The sequence below is a fragment of the Nelumbo lutea genome, chromosome 8 (assembly GCF_056320005.1).
Source record: "Nelumbo lutea isolate HS-2025 chromosome 8, American lotus-T2T, whole genome shotgun sequence".
Classification (NCBI taxonomy): domain Eukaryota; kingdom Viridiplantae; phylum Streptophyta; class Magnoliopsida; order Proteales; family Nelumbonaceae; genus Nelumbo; species Nelumbo lutea.
Genome location: NC_142691.1, coordinates 9,709,786 through 9,733,357, shown reverse-complemented (window position 1 = coordinate 9,733,357; position 23,572 = coordinate 9,709,786). Strand labels below are relative to the sequence as shown.

At 38.0% G+C, this 23,572-nt stretch overlaps 3 protein-coding genes across 5 annotated transcripts; all 3 read right to left on the bottom strand.

Annotated features, from left to right (window-relative positions):
• Positions 1-4,623: 4,623 nt before the first annotated feature.
• Positions 4,624-5,650, bottom strand: LOC148842612 (21 kDa seed protein-like). The gene has a single exon (XM_088959635.1). The coding sequence runs from the start codon at positions 5,569-5,571 to the stop codon at positions 4,834-4,836; it is 738 nt and encodes a 245-aa protein (XP_088815761.1). The 5' UTR covers positions 5,572-5,650; the 3' UTR covers positions 4,624-4,833.
• A 2,513-nt stretch (positions 5,651-8,163) lies between these two features.
• Positions 8,164-19,430, bottom strand: LOC148842611 (putative E3 ubiquitin-protein ligase LIN). Its single transcript, XM_088958751.1, has 15 exons — positions 16,828-19,430; positions 15,813-16,022; positions 15,600-15,685; positions 14,363-15,520; positions 14,096-14,240; positions 13,279-13,536; positions 12,767-13,073; positions 12,336-12,460; positions 12,142-12,258; positions 11,523-11,654; positions 11,322-11,444; positions 10,251-10,361; positions 10,004-10,150; positions 8,995-9,237; positions 8,164-8,410 (listed from the first exon to the last, which is right to left on the bottom strand). Exons 1-15 carry the CDS (start codon positions 17,641-17,643, stop codon positions 8,393-8,395), a joined length of 3,996 nt encoding a protein of 1,331 aa, XP_088814877.1. The 5' UTR covers positions 17,644-19,430; the 3' UTR covers positions 8,164-8,392.
• Positions 19,431-19,479: 49 nt separating this feature from the next.
• Positions 19,480-23,572, bottom strand: LOC148842610 (Isochorismatase family protein). Of its 3 annotated transcripts, none has more exons than XM_088958752.1 (5): positions 23,433-23,572; positions 23,090-23,203; positions 22,556-22,790; positions 22,309-22,425; positions 19,480-20,035 (listed from the first exon to the last, which is right to left on the bottom strand). In XM_088958752.1, the coding sequence occupies exons 1-5, from the start codon at positions 23,478-23,480 to the stop codon at positions 19,962-19,964; spliced, it is 588 nt and encodes a 195-aa protein (XP_088814878.1). In that variant the 5' UTR covers positions 23,481-23,572; the 3' UTR covers positions 19,480-19,961. The 3 variants fall into 3 exon arrangements, with proteins under 3 accessions (XP_088814878.1, XP_088814881.1, XP_088814880.1); XM_088958754.1 differs by lacking the exon at positions 19,480-20,035 and adding an exon at positions 20,106-20,465 and having other exon boundaries at positions 23,433-23,569; XM_088958755.1 differs by lacking the exon at positions 22,309-22,425 and having other exon boundaries at positions 23,433-23,569.

Genomic DNA, 23,572 nt, shown 5'->3' with positions numbered 1-23,572 from the left:
ACTAGAAATTAGTAAGTAGCTAGGAAACTCTTAGGTACTTTCCCATTCCTTGGATGTGTGAAACCATTTGTTGGCCAAAAGTAACTGTGAAACCATAAAAAAGACACATCATCAAGGGAAAATTTAACACCTAAGTCACACTTTGTAAACATTAGGATAGTTTTCAGAATGGTGAGACAGAATTATTGGCGTAACAGAAATCGGAATGAAAAAATAGACAATAAAAAAATAAAAATAAAAGCTAACCAGTTAGTATCACGGAAATGGTTGTGCTTCCTTTCTTGTTCTATGCAATGGTGAGACAAAGGAGATATTGGCGTAACAGAAACCAGTTCGTATTACGAAAATTGTGCTTTTCATGTGCTCTGCAATGGTGATTGGGAGGAGTAAGGTCGGTCTCACTCTTCTCTTTGCTTGAAAATAGTTGGAATTGTTCAAATTAAATCTGAGTCGTTATAGTTTCTCATTTAAACGTTGGGACAAGCAATTGTGACGTGGATTAATAGATCCAACCGGCCCAATAAAAATCTAGTAACAGCAAAAAAATGAAAAAAACATAAAAACAAAAAAAGACAAAAGGTTTTTCAGATCACACCTTTTTCCATTTCTAATGAGTGGTCTTAGAAAATATTTTTCAGAAAAATGCATAAAGCAAATATCAAACATTGTCCGAAAGAACAGATTTTAGACATGACATATCATTGTTTTTCGGAGTTCAAATCAGTCCCCACAGCACATCCCCTTCGTATATTAGAAACATTTCCTGATGATAACATCATCATTTCGGGTATTATCATGGAAGATGTTGTTGGGGGCTGATTTGGTCTCTGTGTATTGGTAAGAAACACATTGGTTCCAAATACTTACACTGTAAATTATATAAGAATATTGCTACAAGAAAGACCCATGTTAAGGGAACACGTCAATTGTAAAGAAAGCACATAATTTATGAAGAGACAACAAAATATGTTCTTAGTCTATCTGATGCCCAACTTGTATTGACTTGAGAATAATATTCTTGATCATTTTCAGAAATTAGAATACGGAGAAGATAGAGAGAGAAAGAATTAACTGCCATGAAATATGACAAAGGATGCTACAAATAATCTTATTACTAACTAAGACAAAAATGAATCAAAAGCACCAAGTTCCCTTCCCTTGACCTGTGGCAGAAACAAAAAAATAAAGTTAAAAAAAAAAAAAAAAAAAAAAGCAACAAGTTCCTCACAGCCAGCCATGCGCCTAATTGATTTGATTTGATTATTTTTCCGTAACCATTCTTAGCTTTCTATTGATCATTGGAGTGTCTTGCCCTTACAAATACGAACGGGAACTCTTCATGCTGTGACACAGAAAGCCACCTCTTTCCGTTATCTTTTGTAATCCCAACATTTCCACTTGGCCGGTTTTGTTTTTCCCCAAAACCATTGATTTTGATCAGCAAACCACTGAAATGGTAGGTTAACTGTTCGAACGGTTTTAATCATTTTTTTAATTTTTTTATTTATTTTGTCAAAATGAACTGGCCATTTGGATCAAACAGTCAGACCGTTCAAAACGGTAACCAAACCCCTGACCCGGTTGGATCATCGGGGTCATTGGTTCGGTTTTAAAAACCATGCTCCACCTTTGAATTCATAACTAGGACCACCATACCGAGGCCCATAATCTGATCAGCCACCACGGCCATACAGGCATTCATAACAAGGCACACCAAGTTTAAAATTCTGTCCGTTTCTTTCAATTTGGGCATATTCGTTGGAGAACAACCCATATACGAAATTGGGATCTGGGTCGTCTCTGAATTTTTTAACCATTGTAATGTATGTTTTTGAAAATTTGAAGAATAATCAAGGGCATTTTAATCCTTTAACCTGTTCTGTCAGTCTTTTAAGGGTGAAATTATTTTGGCAGGTATATATACATAAGTGATTGCAGAAACCACAAGGTCACTAAACTAAATTAAGCGTTTAATACAAATTAGACCTCAGAAGTAATTTAGGCTTTCTTAAAAATGTTCAAATGGCTTTGCTATCTACATTATCTATCATTATACTCCGTGGAATAAGGATATCCTGTCACACAACAGATCAACCAATGATTTGACAATAATATTTAAATAGGGAAAATATGATATGAAAAGGGTTTTTACCGATCAAAACCCACCCATAATATAATATGAAAATCCAACAATTCAACAAATGAGTCCAATGGTCTATCATTCTGGTTTCGGTCAAATTTCATCATGCATGAAATTAATGGCATTGAGAGGACCTCTTTCATAGTATAGATCGAATAATGTGGCTGCCAACCTAACAGCCATGTATATATGGCTACACTCTTCAGACGCCTAGTGGTTTTCAAATCCACCGTCGGCGTAGCTTAGTGATCACTAAGTTCATGTTAGTGGTGCTATTCGTAGTTTAATTAGGGGCAGGATAGTGATTTTGTGGTTTGCGGGAATAGGGGTTTGGAATTGAAATTAGAACGGGATATTTTGATTCCAATTGTTTGGTTGGATAGAATGGGAATCCCCATTCCTGTTGGAATGGCATTCCCCCATTTGAGGGAATGGCCATTCCCTATTCCTCTTTTGGGAATGAATTCCATTCCTGTTGACTTTCATTTCTATTCCCATTTCTGCCTGAAATGGGGATGAACAATTCCAATTCTAATTTCAAAAGATTCCAATTTCATTCAGTTCTGACTTTAAACCAAACAGACCCTTTGTTTTATTCACTAGTTTTGTGTTTTCTTTGTATCTGTACCATGGTTTTCAAAACCGGACCGGACCAGAAAAATCGGGAACCAATCAGGTGATTGGTTCCATTTTCCCCAAAAATCGGATTCCCCCCCCCCCCAAAACCGTTGATTTTGGTCAACGAACCTCTGAACCAAGCGGTTAACCATTTTGACCGTTTTTCTTTTTTTTGAATTTTTTTATTTTTTTTGTCAAAATGGGTCGAGCATTCGGTTCGAAAGTTGGACTATTCGACCCGGTAACCAGACCCTTGACCGGTTCGATCACTGGTTCGGTTTTAAAAACCATGATCTATATTGTTGCTTGTTGTTTGAATGGATTCATTTGGTGTTCAATAACATGGTTTTGTTGTTGGAAACAAAAACAATTGCCACATCAATAAAACTATATTATTTTACCAATGTGGCAGTTTTTAAGGCTCCGTTTGGTTTTTAAGACTCCTTTAATGAACGACAAATAGACCGAGCCTATCCACGTTTATTGTAGCCACACATGGAGAATATCTCGGTCTTTGCATAGTATTATCATGAGGGGGAGAGGTTTTCAATTCACAATTCACGGGGTAGTGTGTTGTGAATAGCCATGGGCAGAGATCTCGTGGGCAGAAGATCAGGAGTCGAATGGACCAGCGATGTCACATTAGTAATAGTACACAACATAAAATAAACGGCGGACAAGAACGGTTATCTTACCTCTTTGTCTTCCCCATATTCTCTTCCAAAACAAAACCCTAAAACTCTCTCCGGTATTCATTATCTTCAAATCTCTGTAAATTAATGATGGTCTTGCTCGTTGTTTTCATGTGACAGTTTTCATTAACCCTATTCATTGTTTTAATCTCTCATATGGCCAGGGGGCTGTTTGATACAAAGATTTTGACCTGACCAACCTCTCTTTGTAATAAAGAAATACAGGGAAAAAAAATTCTTCAAATCTCTGTAATGGATTCCAAGGGAACATGAGATGGAAGAAAAAAAACATCACATACAACAACGTAAGTATGTTGTTATTTGGGAAAAACGAGCAAGGTCTTATAATCAAGTAGAGAATTGGTTCAGAATCTGGTTTAATCCTGGAAAAGAAAATAAAGTAAAAAAATGATGAACAATGAAGCCTCTATCGCAATGATGGAAGAAGTAGATTGTTCAACTTATTTGCTCTCTCCTTACATACATTGTAGTGTAGTATGAGTTGTATATATATATATATATATTTTGTGTGTGCAAAAAGTATGTATTCTTCTTAACAATATACTGAAGAACACATGAAATTCTGAAGTTTAAAACAGTTATAGCAGGGATGATAAATAGTACCTACATCACATGGAAAACTTTTAGGATCCTTCATGGGTAGAAGAGTGAGGATTGAGCAACCGACCATCCCCTTCTATCTTATCTTTGGAGATTAGAAATAAGGAAGCCAGAGCTGAAGCTCATCAGTTTGCTTACTCAGCATCCTCTCTTCTCCATCTATAAATCTATAGATATTGAAGTTGTTGATAGGAGGAGACATAATGCAGCATGTGGCTCCTTCAAAAAGTAAATAAGAGGAAAGAGAGACATCGTAATGGATTTTTGGATGAGAGATTGTTGGGGTTTCTATTAAGAAACATCGCTGGTCGATCTGTTCCGATTTCATAGTTAAATTTTTCTGTTGTTCCAAATTTTTAATTCTTAATCCTAGGGCTTTGGTTTGGATAAAATATGGGGATCGAAGAAGAGATAAAAGATAACGGTTCTTATCCTTCCTTTGTGTTTTATGGAATAAACAATTAATAAGAAGGTCGTAAATTCCCTAATAACTAAATCCCGTTGTTGGATTGATTATTATTATTATTTTTATACCCGTCAATATTTCCCTGGTAGACAAAAATGAATGCTACATATATTAATACTAGATAGACAAAAATGAACCAAAAGCACAAATTTCATCGCTCCGTGATCATGATAGGAAAAAAATAAAATTAAATTAATTAATGAAAGAAATTTAAATAGAAAGCAATTAAGCTGATCAAGCTCCTAACTGATTTGATTTGATTTGATTATTATTCTCTAGCCATTTTGAGCTTTTACTCATTCTTGGAGTGCCTTGCCCGCCCTTATAAATACGAATGGAAATTCTCCATGTTGCGATACTGAAAGCCACCTCCTTTCGTTTTCTTCCGTAATCCCAACATTTCCACATTCAACATGGCAAGACTCGCATACGCTGGGACAGTAGGCGATTCGGTACTCGGGGTTTGACTTGCTAACCCTTTCTATCCTGAACCAGTTCCTCACTGTGGAGGCTCCTGGATGACCTGGTTGGCCTCTGAGGGTCACATATCTTGTTGTCTGGCTAGATGGTGACGATGATCTGCCATTATTAGCCTCCTCCACTTGCCACACTCTCTTTGATCCTGAGAACCCGATATTCAAATCAGTATGTTCCTCAATCCTATTTTCTTCTGATGATATCTCTCTGAGTCTGAGGTACTGAACTCCATCAAGTTCTTCCCAAATAAGCATCTCTTGAGAGGAATTAGATACTGGAGTGAAAGTAACAGGGCTACCCAAATTCATGTCGTAGGAGTGTTGTCTCACGGTGGGAGAGTGTGAACTTGAACCTTCTCTTCTACCAATAGTTACTCCGCCTCCACCACCTCCTCGAATGGCTGAAACGATGTAATATTCCCTTCCAGCCTGGAGCTGATTACCATCTGTGTCAAGTACTGTTTGTGCTTGGTGATGAGAACTGGACCCAACAATGGCCTCTGTATGGAAAACCGAGGCCAAAATCAATAATCCAAATATTATAGATCTACACCACATGGTTATAGAAATTGAGAGGTTGGTATTAGTGTATATTTTGTGTGGAGGCTCTACAGGTTTTGAGGGATTTAGCTTTACATGGTGTAGTAAAGTGCAGCCTGTAGCTCTCCATTTATAGAGTAAACAATTTGAAGCGATAACTGAAAACGGTTATACTTCTCCTGAAGGGATGGATATATGGTATTTGTGTTGAAGGCCACATTAAATGTCTAATAATCGGTTTTGACTATTACGAACAATCATGATCATCCATGTCTATGTAAGCCCATGAAAATTTCAGGTCAGAGATGACAAGTGGCAAATTTCGGTTTGATTGATTAGTGAATGCATGTTTGTGAAAACAGACACGTAAAAGTAAAACTGGTAGATGGACGTTATTAGGAGTCAAGTTCCGCTCGCATTTCCAGCTCAATTCGATTTTAGTCACCAATGACCAGTGTGGATTGGATGATCGATTAAATCAACTTCATATTTGAAATTTGTTTTTCATGACTCCAGCGCAGTTACTACTAATATGTAGGCATTATTAAGTTCGTGTCAATGTTTTAAAAATCGACCAAGAACCGGAAATCACTTTTCACCAAAGCACAAATGACTTAAAATTTTCTATGACACAGTTATACAACACCACGTGTACAACAGAATTCATTGTGTGAATGGATGGCCATGCTGTATCTCCATGTGTTGCCCTGCCCAAAATTAAAATCGATCTGTATGAAGTGTGAAATGTTCAAATGACTTCTCTGTTCTCCCTCTGTTAGGTAATAATATTGTCTACAATCTCTGCCATTACACACTCCCTCATTACCATTAACAACCATTCTTAACAATTTTCAATTTGCCATTAACCCGGATGGATGGACTTACGGTGTCAATGGAACGGTTTGGGTTGGACCCGTTCTAATCAAAATCAATTTGAATGGATTGGAGGGACCAAGACATATTGAATTGGACTGGGTTGGATTGAACCAATATTCCATTGGATCGACATAAGATGAGAGTATAGATGTTAATTGACCAAGTTTGGGTTGAATCTGTTCAAATCAAATCAATTTGAATGGATTGGACAGATTAATAATATATATTGAATTCCACTTGGTCCATTTGTAATGGATTTATATTGGCCAGTTCAGATTAAACCAATATCCAGTCCATTGTCATAGGATAAGAGTATAGATGTCAATTGACTAAATTTGGGTTGCACCCAACCTAAATTAAAACCAACTTGAACAGTTTGGATGGTCCAGACATTGAATTGGACTAATGGAGAATGGCTCAAAGTATTTATTGGATTGGATTGGATCTGATCCATCTATAATGGACTCATACTAGACCCAATCAGATTAGACCAATATCCAGTCCATTGACAGCCCTAGTTGGACAACTAATGTGGTCATGATTCTGGTTTTGGTCAATTTATGATCTGATATTTTACATGAAAAAAAAAAAAAGATGTTTACTAGGTCAATGAAATGATTGATCATGACCATACAATTCATTTAAAATTGTTTATATTATATTGCTGTGGCATGACCTATTAACTAAACAGTTGGCCAATGACTTTAATGCAAACACCACAATGCTAGAGAATTGTCATAGTTGTTTAGGCTCAGTTTGGAAAGAGTATAAATACATACAAAATAATATAAAGTACAAGGCTTTAAGTCTACATATTTGTATTTGCACTCCTTCCAAAACCGAACCTTTAGTGTCTATTATGTTGTTTAGTGGTGTGTGTTGGGTCTTTAGTTGCTAGTGTTGATCGATGAATTTGTTTGGCCTTGTAGTTTGTTGTCTCTTTTCTGCTAATCATCATCTAAACTTTGTCTTCATCGGTAATTTTCCATCTAATACTTCAGCCCCATTTTGAGATTTTGCATTGATGCTGCTTTTTTTTTATTAATTGAGCTTGGGTTAAGGTTTGAGAATCTTTCCATTATAATAAAAGGAAATTTCTCTGATACGTGCATGAATTATGTGGCAGTGGCAACATGAGACTTGATCAAGTTTGTTTCTTTAGTCTGTTAGTATCTTTGAATATCTTTTAGCCAGGGGTGAGCAAAAATCATCAGCATTTTCGCCGTAGAATTCTTTCTTTCTCCCTCTCTCTGGCCCTCTTCTCCTTTACTTAAATTCAGTCATATCATTTTCTCTCTCTCTCTCTCTCTCTCTCTCTCTCTCTCTCTCTCTATATATATATATATATATATATATATATATATATTTCTCTGCTTCTCTCCAAAAGGAAAATGAAAACAAAAGGAAGACCCTTTTCGATGTATAATTGCAACAATAAAATATACCAAAAAAGTAAGTCTCAATATACATTTGTTAATGGATAACCAGTCGTAGTAATCATAGTGACTTGTAGCTTTGACTTTTAGGGAAGTAGCTTGTGAACTCCTTAAATATATAAATTCCACGTTGGGTTGATTATTATACCCTTAGATATTTTAATATATGACTAGTTTGTCTATCAAAAAACAAAATAATTAAGTCATTCAGTTCAGTCACTTCAGCTGTTATCAAACAGTTCCTTTGGTCTAGACAGAGAAAAGTTACTTTTTGGCTTCACCTAACAATACAGTTCAATTCATGTCTGCATTCTGCAAATTAAATTGGCATTTCATTTCAGAAAAATCAAACATTGTTCCTGTACAAATGAATTTTAACAATATTACAGTTCAATTTCAACTATACAATTATCATCAACGGAAAGCACAAAAAGCTTCAGAAAGTGTAAAAAGAATACATGATTGAAAGAATCAACTATTCTATTTGTCATTCTAAACTACAATGTCCAAGATTTAAAGGATTCTCTTTAACAAAGCCCCCATGCCTGCATGTCCACAAAAAGAGACTATTATGAATGAGGAAAATAATCAAAACAAGAAGATAAAAAGATTCCTTTTGCTTTTTATCTTTTGGAAAGATCCTAGAGATTCCACCCTTGATTTTGGAAAACATTACTGGTATAAGATTGGTGAAAATGTTTTTTGAAATAATAACTAAAGACATGGTACTCTTTGTTATATATAAAATAGAATCAAGGGTTCTCTTTGTTATGTCAAAGCACATGGCTGAGACAAGTATGCAATATATGGTCTATGCCATAACCTTTCAAAAGTAACAAGGGCTCCCCTCTAAGATAATTCCTGAAACAAGTATCAAATATATGCTTCATGCTATAACCGTTTGAAAGTCTGGAGTCTCATGCCATGTCCTTTCGGCTCAGTTTGGAAGAAGTACAAAACCTTGTATTTTGTATTATTTTATATGTATTTGTGCTGTACATATTTGTATTTGTACTCTTTCCAAACTGAGCCTTCCGTACAAATCTTTTTGAGAATAAGGAAATTAAGTAACCTTTTTTTATTCAGTTTTATATATTTTTCTTAATTTTGAGATGAGAAAGCTATTTACCCGTATCCAGCCACCAGATGTTCCAAAAACCAAAACATCTTCCCCGTTTACAGACATGCAAAGCACCTTACCATTGCTTCCTGTCTGTAGTATTTGTACTCTACTATATTTCTCCTTGCACCAAATCTCCACAATCCCCATCTTGCATCCCAAATAAATCAGCTCTGAAGTTACAGCCATGGTCCTCACTTCCATGGTAGATTGAAGCGATCCAACCAAGCTGAAATTTGAAGTGCTCCATATCTATGACAGATCAGGACAAAACATTGTTATCTTTGATGATTTTAAACACTAAACCAAATGAAAATGAAGCACAGAAAATCATAAAATCACAAGTACATGTTACAGGTACCAAGACAAAAAGATAAACACAATTAAAAAGGATGTAACAAATATCATGATTTAGCATAGAAAAAAAGTGATATGAAGTTAAAATTTGAAAGGAGATGGGGGATTAACCAGGGCATGTTCTGATTCTCTTTTCTTTTCTTTCCTTTTATTTATTTATTTATTTATTATTATTATTTTTTTTTTGCATGGCAGAGCAGCAAATGGCAGCTTAGGTGGCAAACGAGAGGATGTGCACATGTTTGCCTCATCATCATCATCTAATCCATGCCCCAACTATATGGGTTGGCTACATAAATCCTGTTTCGCCATTCCATTCTGTTTAGATCATCATCTTGATTAACCCTATTCCTACAACAGAAACAAACTAGCCAATAACTTCCAACCTACATTACCAGTCTCATTGCCACTGATATAGAAAAGTACAGAAACGTTATATCTTCCATATTTTCTTTCCCTTTTTTTCTATACTTTGAAATATTGTCCTCTATCAGGTTGAGTCTGTTACCCTTTTTTCTAGGTTTTAGTTTAGGAATTGCAGTAGTTTACCAATTACTTCAAGTCTATCAAACATGACTACATAGTAAAACAAAGAATAAAAACAAAAATAAAAATAAAGTACTACAACAAAGTCATTTAAATTTTAAAAATTACAGGGTACCTTTACAGATGATCCATCTAAAGAGCTGCCAGCTGAGTATATAAGACCATCATGAACTTGAATTGCATAGATAGGATTTGCTTTTCCTAGTAGTTTTTTACAGCCAGTTTGGATTGTACAGAGTGTTCCAGAAGCCAAATCAATTTCCTAAAAGTTCAAGTTCAGTCAGAATCTTTAAACTTTAAGCAATAAACAATCAGCAATTACAGAAAACAAGTACAAAACCATCCCAATACAAACTCAGCACCTGAATACTATTATCGCTGCAACCACAGTATAACTTCCCATGTACAAGAGCTAAGCACTTCACATATTTGTTAGGGTTAAGCAACTTAGATCCACCATTCCACGAATGGACCTAGTGAAAGAATAAAGTCACATGTCAGTCCCATTTCAACAGAACTTCATTTTCCAATGCTATATGGTGTCAAATCTTTGAGAAACAAGAAATATGATTATCTAAAAATAGTGAACCTATTCAATGGTAAAATCCATGGAAACTTATTAACTCAAAAATAGCCCTCTTGCCTAATTGGAAGAAATTGATACTCTGCTGGGGTTCTTTCCCTTTTTTTTTTTCTTCAGGGGGAGGGGCCTAAAATAAATGAAATTTTCTTGGGCATGAACAAACATCCTTTTAAGTATTATAAAACTGAAAGAGATCTACCCGTTGACAAGGATAACCTTTTAGATGGTCCAAGTAATTGATCTAGTCTTTCAAATGACAGTCAGACAAGAGCCTCCTCTAGGGGTATAAGCAAGTCAAGCCTACTCACAAGCTACTCGGGCTTGGCTCGCTAAATACTCAAACTCGACTCGAGTCAAGAACTTGGTCAACCCGAGTTCGAGTTTTGCAATACCCGGCTCAAGTGGCTCGCAAACCTAATCGAGCCCCTAATATAATACTATTTTTTAATATATTTGTATTTATAATATAAATAAACATTAATTTTTTGACATTAACTTATCTATAATATGAGTAAATACATTTATAATTGATTTTCATAATATATTTTTATGGCATTTATAATGTTAATTTATTTATCATTTTTAATATTAATCTATGTATAATCAGATTGAGTCGAGCCAAGCTCGAGTAGCTCACAGCTATCAAGTCGAGACAAGTTTGAGTCAAATACATGAAACTCAATCAAGCTCGAGTTGAGCTTTGAGCTCTGTATTTTTGAGCCAAGCTTGAGCTCAAGCAGCCTGATACTCAGCTCAACTCGACTCAATTACACCTCTAGCCCCCTCATACCTTATAAAGTTTCATATCTGAAAATGAAGAAACTCTGAGATACACGATGCCATATAATACCTTGATACCAGCTCCCTGTGGAATGAAGCATGAAACAGTGTTGGCTACAATTAAATTATAAACTTGATCTTTCATATCGTAAACTTGTGTGCAGTGGATTGCTTCATCCTCAATAGCCCAGACCTGATCACCACAGTTAAGCAACTTCAAAAAGTGGAAAGTATGCATTACCAGTCTTATAACAATTTTACTATAGCATACCCTTGCAGTTTTATCAAGTGAACCACTGTATAGCCTATCAGCAGATTGTAATACTGTTAAACTAGTGACCGCTTTTGTATGTACTCGAGTTTCTTGGATAAGATGAAGAAGGCTACCTCGACCACTCCATACCTTCAAAATTTAGAAAAAAAAAAATCAAAACCAGAGGCAGTAAAGTAACTTATTGAACTGCAACATGGTAAACACCAGCCCACCCCTCCCCTAATAAAAGAAAAAAAAAAAAAAAAACATAAAGGTAACACAAATTTTTCAGTAAAAATGATTGATAATATTATTCCTGACTATCACTCAAATGGACAACATTTTTTGAGTAACCTCCCTAGTTCAAGGTAACACATACACATATGAATGTGTCTGTGTGTATTGGTAGATAGACAGATAGATACACTTCATTAATCTAAAATAGGTTGAACACTTGTATTAGTGTATGAATGAGAATAATTACTTATTTTTTCTCAACAAATATTTGCATCTATACTACCTGCCTAGTTGGTCACTAGGCAATCTCTGAAATGCCTACTCTGTTGCCCGGTGGACTCTTTAGATGCAATGCTTGGAACTGAGTATGTGCAATAAAAAATGATGGAATTTCATTTACCTTTATTGTTCCGTCTGAATGGCCAGAAAATATTTTGCCCTTGAAGCAAATTATAGACAGCACATCCCCATTCACACTGCAATCAACTTGAATCAACTCTTTATGCTTCCATAGATCCTGCCAAACAAGGATGAAAAATTAATTTGAGATGCTCCCTCCAGCAGAAAAATGAAGTATAGATATTAGAAACCTACAGGACCAAGGTCGTGCCATTCTGAGAAAACCCTCAGCATCTTGGATGCCAATGCAGAGGATTTCTTCAGCTCTCTCAAGCCTTTCAACATATCCTTCATGTGGAAAGTAAGATCCTGCAGTCCTTCTGGATGTCAAAGCAATACCAAATATCAAAACAATTTCCACCATTAAACCCCAGTAAAATTGAAAATGCAACTTAAAGACAATCAAGATGAAAAAATAATGGAGGGAGTAGCTAATAGAACAGACTATAAAAAGAAGACAAGAGAAATCCAATTAGGAGTCCATTAAAATGATTGACTAAAAGTAAAAGATGAACAAGAAAAAAAAAACACTTAATATCTATGTTAATATGCACTCAATACCAATGTGTAAATGTAGTTAACTGCTAACATAACAGGTATTCATTTTTAAATGGTCCAATACTAACCAGGATCATGGACAAAACTGTTAAGAGCAAGCATGGAGAGAGCTTTGTCCTCGATGTCTTTTCTGGACTTGAATATTGAAACAAACTGCTTCAGCAAGCACACTCTAGCTGCTCCTCTTATTCCTGTGTCTGGAAGAACATTGAACATGTATGTGAGCCACGTGGAAGAGACAAAGCATGCTGTGGTCAATTCTGAATGCTTGCTCTTCAGGCCTTCTGCTAAAGCCTCAAAAAGTAGGCCAAACTCATGACTGACTAGAACAAATGCTATTTTTCTTTCCCATTCATTTGCTGCTCTCTCTTCTTCCTAATGTTGCCAAATCATCAGAACATCAATGAAAAATGATTAATTTGTATGCAAAACAAATAAAATAAACAGAATAAACAAAATTTATGCAATAAGTGGTTATTTATTGCTAATTTAACAAATACACAAGGATCATACAGGTAAATCAGATAGGGAATAAAAATGTGAAATAGTAGAAAGAAAGTTTTTTTCCAAAAATACCAACCAAATTCTCCTCCGACTCTCCAAAGATGTTGCTTAGCTTCTCTGTTCTCATTAGAGTTTTGTAACCTCTGTCAAGTCCTGCACGTTTTAGAAGAGAGGTTCGAGCAAGAGGCTTCCCAGAAGAAGAGAACCTCCCTTGCAGAGCTACAATTGTCTCGGCAGCTGCTATTTGGGTGGTGGGAAATTCAGAATCTCTGAGGCATGAAATGAGGGCATCTATGGCCTCTTCACGATATATACTCATCCTTCTTGGCTCCACCTAGACAAATAAACCAGTTAGACATCAATTTACAATTATCAATTAGTTTATCAGCAGTAGGGGCCATTGCCTGGTGCAAAGGTAAAATCTTAGGCTGGAAAGCATGAGAAAACTGATTTGAGTCTAAGAGCCACTTTGCACAAAAAACGCCAAAGTTTAGGCTTGTATCCAGTCTAGCCTTCCCAAGACCCAGGTAACTGGGAGCAACAGTGGGTAACAAAAAGGGCCATCATCTAATGTTGGTCCCAGCTACATGGAGTATGGGAGGGGTAGAGTGGAGATGGACCTAACCTTTGGCTTCTTTTTTGGCAGTGTCCACTCTCAGACTTGAACCTGTGTTCTCACACTTGTTGGCCTGAGATTTTACCATTACATGGAGCAATGGCCCCAAGGACAACACTGGGTAATTACCCTAATTATTTTATCAACAGTAATTATTTTCTTACTGTCACTACTAAAATTTAGTTTGATTAAATTCATACAACTCTTTTTCAAGCTCTTGGAATATCAAAGGTTTCAGAAATGAATGAGCTATGTCAAAGTGTTTAAGATGTTGAACCAGAATATCAAGTTGGATAAGAAGACTGGCAACCACAGGGCGTTGCTCCTGGAGGGCTGTTTGTAGATAAATAAGGAGGGTATGCATCATACTAAAAGCACCTTCATCCTTCATGATACGAAGAAGCTGCTCATTGAATGTCCTCCTGGGGGAGAAGATAAACCATACAGGTTATTTAATCAAAGATTTTTATTATCTAATGTTGCATTAGTACTAGAAGTGAAAGAAAGTAGAAATCCAATTAACAGATTTCACTCAGAGTGGCACCTGTCTAGCTTAACTAATTCGTAAAGAAATTGAACAATGGTAAACCGTTCCCTATCATTTGCTCCCATCAAGCTCTCCAAAACAAGAGTCAGTTCAGCACTATTAGCAATGCAATTTCTGCATTTCCCATCCTTCTGCATGCATCTCAACAAGATTTCAACTGCTGCAATCCTCTCCGCCGTCCAATCAGCTTTTAAGCTCTCAACAATAGCTTCAATATCTTTTGCAGAAACCAAGGTCTGTGCAATTATAGACACATTACCCTCCCCTGTACTTCCTACTATTTGCCCCAACAAAAGCACTGCAGCCGTCTTTGGTCTCAGGCACATCCCAAACAAATCCTCCTCTTTCTTCTTAATAACCGTTAGGAGCGATTCAACCATGTCCATTTCAACAAGGCTTGCAGTAGAAGGCCTCAATAGATAAATTAGTACAACAGCCTCCAGAAGCCCCTTCTTGAACAGGGCAGCCACATATTGAACATTAGAGTCAACCCTGGCAAGCGTCTCAATCACGCCTTGGTCCCTTGAACCTAGCTCCGAGAGAAGAAATACCATGACCATCAGCATATGAGGATCAATGGAATTGAGAAGGACCTCGATGAACCCATTGACAACTGCAGGTTTCGAGAGCATGTTCTGAATTTCTGGCTCCATGTTGGCTTCTCGCCAGAATCTTTCAATTTGGAGGACGGCCATTTCTGACTCCGTCAGAACTTCCGACATACAAAGGTTAGTGATGGCAAGGCGTAGCTTGGTAACCATATCATCAGTGATTGCTTGGCTCATTATTACACTGGTCGGAGTAGAAGAAGGCCTCGTCGAGTTTAACAATGGGTTAGTCTTGAAATGTGGATCCTCATATTGTCCTTGGACTACCCCAGCATTTATTTCTTTCCAACTTGCAATAAGCCGTTTGAGGACATAATTTGTCTTGGGCAGTTGAGTGTTATGCAGCTTCTGGCGCGTGATGGGGCATGTAGAATTTCCTCTGTCCAGCCATTCTTGAATTGCTTTACGCTCATAGGTCTGACCCGTCTCGAGGGTCACTGGGTCTACAAAGAGGTGGGTGGTAATTGGACAGACAAAGTCCTTGGGAGGTGTATATTTCCAGCCACCATAAGGATTATCAGACTCCACCATAAGAGGATCTGAAGAACTGAAAACAAGTAGAAAATGCAAAAATATGAGGAAAAGAAGGAGACATGAAAGTGGTGGGTGCATTTTAAAATGAATACCAGCTGGAATCTGCAGACATAGGTTGCTTTTCTTTGTGAAATCGATTTTGGTTGGACTGGAACAATGCCATTCCTCTGTTATTTTCCTACAAGACAAAAGGCAACAGTATAGAAAACTGAAAATCAAGGCCTAGAAGAAAAAAGAAACGAGACATAGATTAATCGGTCAAGAAAGAGAAAACAATATTATGTTTATCGTTAGTTTCTGATAACCTCCATTTCGGCTTCCGCTTCTGAAGAAGTATAATCAGTCGACTTGTTGTCCATGGAAGATTCAAGTCGGGAATTCGAGTCTCGATCGCCTGGTTTTTGGTTTGTGATGATATGTCCGGAGTCTCGTTGAGGATATGATGGTGGATATTTGGATTTGCTACTGCTACTGGTGCAGAATTCAACTGAAATATCTCCTTCCGCCCAAATTGGCTGCCACAAATGAAATTCATATTACTGGGTCTAAGGATTAACTAACAGCTTGAAAAACATGAAACCAGATGAGGAAGAGGGAGAACAAACTGCTGATTGACTCTTTACTAACAGCCAACCCTTTCCAAACAGCCCAATTTATTAGTGGACCATTGCACAATAAATGAAACAGTGATGACCTACAACTCGATACTTGTGCTCCGAGGATATGATCGGCCGGTCGTAATCCGTCCAAGAGGTTGCTCCACCAATTGAACAGTCCCGATCAACTCAAGGTGACAAAGACCATATCAATATGCTGACAAAGTCAAATTAAGCCGCCGTAGAAGAGGACAAATTTTTGAAAGAAAAAAACGCGTTTTCTCTTTGACCCATTTTCATCCTGAGCAAGTGGACAAGAGTTTTTAGGGAAAAGAAGAAAGGTCATCGTCAACCAAACACTCAAAATACAGTGATACAAAGATATACAAATCCATCTGACTGCACACATTATGGATTTTTGTGCGGGCGCCGGGTGGGACCTACACCTACTTGTGATCCAACGTGGCCAAAGGTGTGGTTACGTGGCAGATTGAAACAGTTGGCATGAAAGATGACGCATCAAAATATCTCTTCCCCTTCCCCCCACATTTTAGGAAGTTTTGGATGATACGGATAATATATCTCCTACAACTTATTGAGCAAAAAGTTTACAGGTGTTCTGCTTTGCCACGTGGCTATATATTTGCCACGTGTTATCAATCTTATTGAGCAAAACAAGAAAACCAGATGTTTGAAAAGAGATGAATTAACCATTAAGCATTACGTTGTACCGGGCGCTGGTGGTCGATCCAAGTTCTTCCACTTTGATCTTATCCTCTACATCGTGCCGAAAATATCCACCTTGGCAGATCTTCGTCAATATCAACGGCGGTGGAGAAATCGATTCAATTGTATCCTTATACCTTAATACTTGCTTAAAATACCCCGCCAATTCCCTGCAGTTCTCGTCCACAACCCCCTCGTAGTCCCTCTCCAGCTCCCTCAGCTTTGCCGCTTGATCCAAACTCATCCTTGACAGTAATCTCGTGCATGATTTTGCCAATGCCTCGACTGATACAGACCGTTCATCAACACCATAACTGGAATCCGACGACACAGACGACAAAATTCTGGATCTCTGATCTTTGAACCATTGGAGGATCGGGAGGAGGTGAAGGAGAAAGAGCTCTTCGAATAGGGACGGAGCTATTTCTGACCTGGCAGTGGAGGGATCCAAATAGAACAGGTCGAGGAGTCGGAGAGCGGCGTCATCGGGGCGATGGCAGAGACCGTACATAAGGGACAGAAGAAAGGAAGAGAAGGCGTTGTCAGCGTAAGAGGAGAGGAGCTTTTCTACGAGGCGTAGAATGGAAGATCTGGTGGCATGGTTAGCAACTGAAATGGCTTTTTCGAGGGTTTCAACGGCTAGGTTGAGTGGGATAAGGTTCTGGTGGGAGGGAGGAAGTTTACGACGTAAGACGGAGAAGAGGTGGTGGCGGAGGTGGGACTGAGAAAGAGTTGCAATGATGAAGTTGGTAGCGTGGCGGAGAATTTGAGCTGAGGTGGTGGTGGTGGTAGTTGCCAATGCCATGGCGGTCATGGTGAAGAGGGTGGACTAGACTCCAGAGTGTGGAAATTTTGAGAAGATAAAAGAATAGGGTGGTGGGTTTTGTGGTGTCGGTAATGTAAGTAATAACAGAATTACCCGCTCCGCTGGTTCGCAGGTCGCAGCTGCTGTGTCCCGTGCCGCGTTGCCGCTGAGGTCGTCAAACGACTAAAATGCCCTCAACCTTGTCCAACGGCTATCCAACTTGGAACAGTCCACATCCATCAACAAACGAGTGCACTTGCATTATAGTAATTCCTCTGATTGAGACTTGAGAGAATCAGAGAAGAACGAAATCAAAGCTGTCGCGCTCTTGAGAATTGAGAATTGAAGCAATTCGCATATGGTACCACTACCACATACTGATACACAGAGAGGGACACAGAGACAGAGATCATCGAAACCTGATACCAGATCGGCCTCTTTCTCTCTTTATTGGATTGTTGATATTGGCAATACGCCAATACCAATGACAATGAGGGTTAATTCGGTCACTTAAGCGAGATGGAGATAAAGATCCGATGAGGGTATTCTTGTAACTCTATCTGGGCTTTCAAGGTTGCCTCAGCTCAGATGGATGGATGTACAAGAGAAGAGGACAGTGCACAGTGTATGGGACTCTTTGCCGCCTCGACCAGTTTGACCCTTCGCTTGACCGTGAAATCACGGCCTCTCAATTTATTGCTGTGGCCCACATCAATATGGAAGGCTGTGATGCACGGCCCTCGTCGTAGCAAAAGTGAACTCCTTCGTTATTGGGGGGGCCAAACCCAGACGCAGGAACGCGGCTAGAGTAGAATTGTAGAAATTAAAGAAGAGAGTCGACTCAGGAGGCAACATGCCAACATCAAACATAAGTCTGACACCCGGTGGCCTAACAAGGACAGGGGTTGCCTTGGACCTGCCTCTGGTGTGTCGTCTTGTCCTGTCAATGAACAAACCTTACCTAACCTTAACCTACATGCCTTCATCACCAAATCACCCTTCAATACCATCAGATTTGAATGTCTCATGCGTGTACACCAGCATCGGTTTGCCACGTGGAAGTGCTGATTCTTTGGCTGGCTCGTAGGATACTAGGGTAGAGTAGGCCCCTAACCCTTGAATTCTCTTGAGTCTGAGCCTAATCCCTTGAGCTTATGATGTTCTACATTTGTTCCAATGCAGAGGAGAGCTGGTGAATTGTATCAACCTGGGATATTGGAATTGGAATTGGAATTGGATGGCTTTTGAATTTCATCAGATACAACCTCGCTCTGTGGCCGATATTGGCATATTGCGAGCATTAGCATTTCTCAGCCACCCCGGTCACAACACAAAGTCATTAAGTTACTCGGGCCAATAGAGGTGGAGCTTGTGCACATAACACAGGTAATGCTGCAGTTGGAGGCACATTCCCTTCAGCACAAGCCACAAGATCAATGTTGTCTGGCTTCTGTCAAGGCAATGAGAAGAAGAGTAAATGTGATTGCACAAGTCTGAAGCCATCACAATTGGGCATTCATACCCAGACCCAGAGAGGCTATAGGCTATCCAGACCGCAAACCCATCGGCATAGAAGGGTTGTAATGATCAATCTTCAGATGACAGTTTACGTACAGAAGCATTCATGTGAATAGCCTGTAATAGAATGCCAATGACCCAGTAGTCAGAGATGGCCACTTGGCACCCCTCCAACTAGGAAGGGCGGGATCAAACCTGAGGAGCAGCAGGCTTCTCTGTGGTATGGCCAGTGGGCCTCAGCCTCACGTGCACCCTGCTCTGCCCCACCCCTGATTACCCTGTAATACATATAGTATGTAATACCAATAATAAATGAAAAAAAAAAACTACAACATAATAGGTCCTTTCCAGTACAAGACTGGAAAAGTGATTTTATTGCACAGAATTTGTGGGAAGTAAAACCTCCACAAACATAAACAAGTTGCATTAATATATCCTTTTGCTCGGTAGATTTCTTTAGCATATGCCAAACACATAGAGACGCACAGAGAACGAGATCCAAAGCAAACAAGGTTCACAATTTTGAAGGCACGGCCCAGAAATGCTTCATGTCCCACTATTGTACCCTCAAACTTATCGGTCATGGTAGCCTAACGATTGGGAATCATACATATCCTATATGGGATCATGACAAGCTGCTTCACTAATGGTACATCAGAGGCTATATATAACCATGCCAGTGGTAGAAATTTCAGCCCTTATTATCATGCCCGAGTTATTACACCAAGTTTTTACCACAAAAGGTACCCTTGTCATCTCATGGACAACTTACACAAAGCCAATTGCCTTGTTGAAGAAGGGAGGCAAAATCAAGTACTGGACCCTATCCACTCCTGTAATGTTGGTATTGCAACTCCAATATTTTTCATGTCAAAAATGTTAGCTGGATCAGGCATTTCAAATACATGATTGTTAGTTGAGGTAAATTGCCCAACAACCAATAACAGAAGTTCAATAACCATGTAAAATCACAATTCAGGGATCAACAAACTGAAAGAGAAATTAATTCAGTTTTACATGATAAAAAGTCAAATTTCTGGACAATATTTTCAATAAGCATACCAAGTACAATAAGAATTATCTATTCATCTGGTCAAAGTCATTATTGATACTGTGACTGGACTCATAGTTCTAAGTGGCAAAGTCAACCAATGGATTCTTGCAGCTTAAACTTAATTATCTCTAAATTGTACTATAAAATATGAAAAACAAGGTAATGGCTGTGTTCTACCAGAGATAATACTTAAAAGAATTAGTGCATGAAATTTCCATGTCAAGAGGTTTCCTGGTGACCATGAATCAAAATATCAAAGCTGAAATTGACCAGAAATGAGTTCTTGTTATTTCCAGGTTCGTATAAACAATAAAAGAATGAAAGATCAATTAGAGGGAAAAAAATAAATTATGACTGCAAGGCTAATATGAGGCTAGAAATTCCACAGTTACAATATATCCATTAAATCTCAAAGAAATAAAGATACTATCGTGTACAGAGAAGAATAAAATAGCAAATGCACGTTTAAAATCTACAATTACATATTTCTACGCCTACACTACTGAATCAAACCTGTACTATTGGACTTCATTCCTTTATGAATGTTATTAACTTGTATTAATCATGAGAAAAAAAAAAAAAAAAAAACTTATTATAATTAGCTTATAACTATGATGTATATTTTAGCTAACTATTATGTTTCATTTGACCTAACACAAGTTTCAACACCTAAAGAAACTTGTGTTAGTTTCATATCCTTATATGTAAGAGGGGACCTCTTTTTGCTACTTTATCTCCAATTTCCTTAGCTATATCCAATGTTTTTTTTTTTTTTGCCCTACTTGTATTATTTACCTATTGTGACATGAGTGCTTCCATTTACAAGGGGGATCTTTTAAGCACCCAACCCAAACCCCTCCCCCCAAAATTAAATATCTTCACTTAACAACAAATGTAGGTGATATTTTCTCAAAGAAGAATACTTTTAATCCCTCTTCTTATTCAGCACTTCAAATATGGGATCATGAGACTATGGTAAAAATGAAAGAATGAAAAGTCATCAGTTTCTTCTTCAATTCATCAAAGAATCTCCAAAAGGTAATATTTATGTGGATTAATTGATCCACCAGTTCAACCTTTATATGCTGCTTTACCATCTGGCTGAATTAAAACTTCGAAATGGGAAAAGTAAATGCTCAAGACATGTTTCAATATCAGGTAGAACAGAACCTTTTAGTAATTGTGGTTGCCACATAGATGTTGTTAGAAGTTATCTGATGCAAGTTGGTAGTTCTAAAAAGTCTAGGAAAGGCCAAAAAGGACTTCAGTTGATGTTGTGATAAGTGATTTGAGGGCTCAGAATTTGACAGAGGGCTGGCCCCATATAGTTGGAAAAGTAAATTGTTGACTTCAGGTGAATTGAGTTGTATGCTGTCTCCTCATAGGGCTGGTATTCAACATAAGTGCTGGTCTCCTCAGGACCCCATATAGTTGGAACAAGAAAGTGTTGTGATACTCACAAATTTGCCAACAGTTGAGCATTCTTTCCACCTCGTATTCAACAGAAGTGCTAGAAATATGCCTCAAATGTTCAAGGGAAAATGAATAAACAAGAATACCTTAATGACAAGGGATACAAGGAAATACCATCCATATAAAGTAATATCATCATCAAAAAGCCCTACTTCAGAAGATGGGTATACTTTTCATTGCTGGAACACCTATATGGTGTTATTTGATTCTAATATTCCTGGAATTTCAGATTTTTGATATGGGTATATCATGGGCCTTCTATAGGTCCTGCACTACATACAAGAGAATGGCCAACTTAACTGCTGCCAGAACCTACCATTCATTAAAACATTGGATGACAGACCTATAACGCATCATCTGATAGTATGAGATATGAGATAGTCTTCATAGCTCATGTAAAAACAAAGGTGACTAGGATCAAGGAAATCATTTAAATATCATTACTGCAGGGGAAATGAGAAATACATTATTGAAATTAAGGGATTCTTCTTAATTATGTTCTTCAGTTTCACCATTTCTACTAGAGAAGGTTGTTAGATTAATGTAGGCATGTAGGAAAACCAAATACAACAAAGATCTAACAAAATAAGTATGCAAACAACCGTTCCATATGATAGAAAAGAACATACCAAGATGCACTTCAGATGTAGCTGCAGCAGTGGCATCAACAATGACAGTAACAGTTTGGTAATCTAAAGATACTGCGTCAAATACAGTCTGCCTGATACAGTTTGGGGTCTGAACCCCTAAAGACAGATAAAGATTTTAAGTTGCAACTTTGTGCAATTTAAACCAATGTAACACGATAGAATATACATCATAAAAAGAACTAAATATATCAACAGATGTCTCTCCAAATTTAGGATTTTCTCTTACCAGTAATAACCAAGTTATTGACTCCAGCGCCTTGAAGAAATGAATGAAGGTGTGTAGCAAAGAAAGCACTGAATCTCGTCTTCACCAACTTATAATCCCCTTCTTTGATCACAAGACCGTCAACTAGTTCGGAACCCACACTTCCCTTGGTAATAGGTCCGAATTTTCCATCACCATACATGTGACGCCGGAAGAGTTCGACGTCTCTTCCCATTGGGTCATGTTCACGGACGACCTAAATTCAATTCCTCTGGTAAGACTATTATTTGATTAATGTGGAGAGCTTCAAACAACACAAATGTGTAATGATCCAAATAAGCACTATTATCTATCCTCTACTACCATTGAGAACAGCCGATGCTTAATAGAACACAGTTTTTCTTCCTCGATTAGTAAGCTCAACAAAAGTAATAAATATCTTCTACCAATCAAACTGGGGCAACTTTCTCTACAGGAACATAAAGAGAAGCTTATCTTTCACTTCCAGGAAACCAGAAAAAACGCAGAGAGAGAGAGGGGGGGGGGGGGTGTTACCCAAATTACAGGAATGTCACGCTGTCTTGCAACTTCAACGGCCTTTACAACAGAAGGGACTATGGCTTGACCCCCGGCTACTTGCATCAAACCACCTGGAAGAATAAAATCTTTCTGCAAAATAAAGAACGACAAACAGAAACCAAGCAACCAAAGATTGCCCATCAAAAAACGACGCAAAGATTGTAAGTGAACGTGAAATAGTTTACTATGAGGAGAGAATGAACAGTCAGCATACATGCACTATATTTTACTCTTCTTTATTTTTTCTTCCCCCGTTTGCTGGGAATTACCAAAAAAAATTGCAAAAACAGGACGCAAAGCAATAGAAGGGAAATCAGACCTGCATGTCTATGACCAGCAAGGCAGTCGACTTCCATTTCTCCGCCATAGCCAATTAGTCACTCAGCTTTCTCCGCTCACTCTGTTCTTATCACCTGAGTCCTGAAAATCCCTCCTGAAACAGGGGTTAGTCCACAGAAT

What these genes read in the sequence shown, in the direction of transcription:
- LOC148842612 (XM_088959635.1), bottom strand. Translation starts at nt 5,571, where the DNA reads ATGTGGTGTAGATCTATAATATTTGGATTATTGATTTTGGCCTCGGTT.
- LOC148842611 (XM_088958751.1), bottom strand. Translation starts at nt 17,643, where the DNA reads ATGACCGCCATGGCATTGGCAACTACCACCACCACCACCTCAGCTCAA. An exon ending in CCACCAGCGCCCGGTACAAC is followed by an intron (nt 16,023 to 16,827) that starts GTAATGCTTAAT and finishes CATTTGTGGCAG; the next exon opens with CCAATTTGGGCGGAAGGAGA. An exon ending in GCAGCGATAATAGTATTCAG is followed by an intron (nt 10,151 to 10,250) that starts GTGCTGAGTTTG and finishes TTGAACTTTTAG; the next exon opens with GAAATTGATTTGGCTTCTGG.
- LOC148842610 (XM_088958752.1), bottom strand. Translation starts at nt 23,480, where the DNA reads ATGGCGGAGAAATGGAAGTCGACTGCCTTGCTGGTCATAGACATGCAG. An exon ending in TGCTGGTCATAGACATGCAG is followed by an intron (nt 23,204 to 23,432) that starts GTCTGATTTCCC and finishes TTTATTTTGCAG; the next exon opens with AAAGATTTTATTCTTCCAGG. An exon ending in CAATAACTTGGTTATTACTG is followed by an intron (nt 22,426 to 22,555) that starts GTAAGAGAAAAT and finishes ATCTGTCTTTAG; the next exon opens with GGGTTCAGACCCCAAACTGT.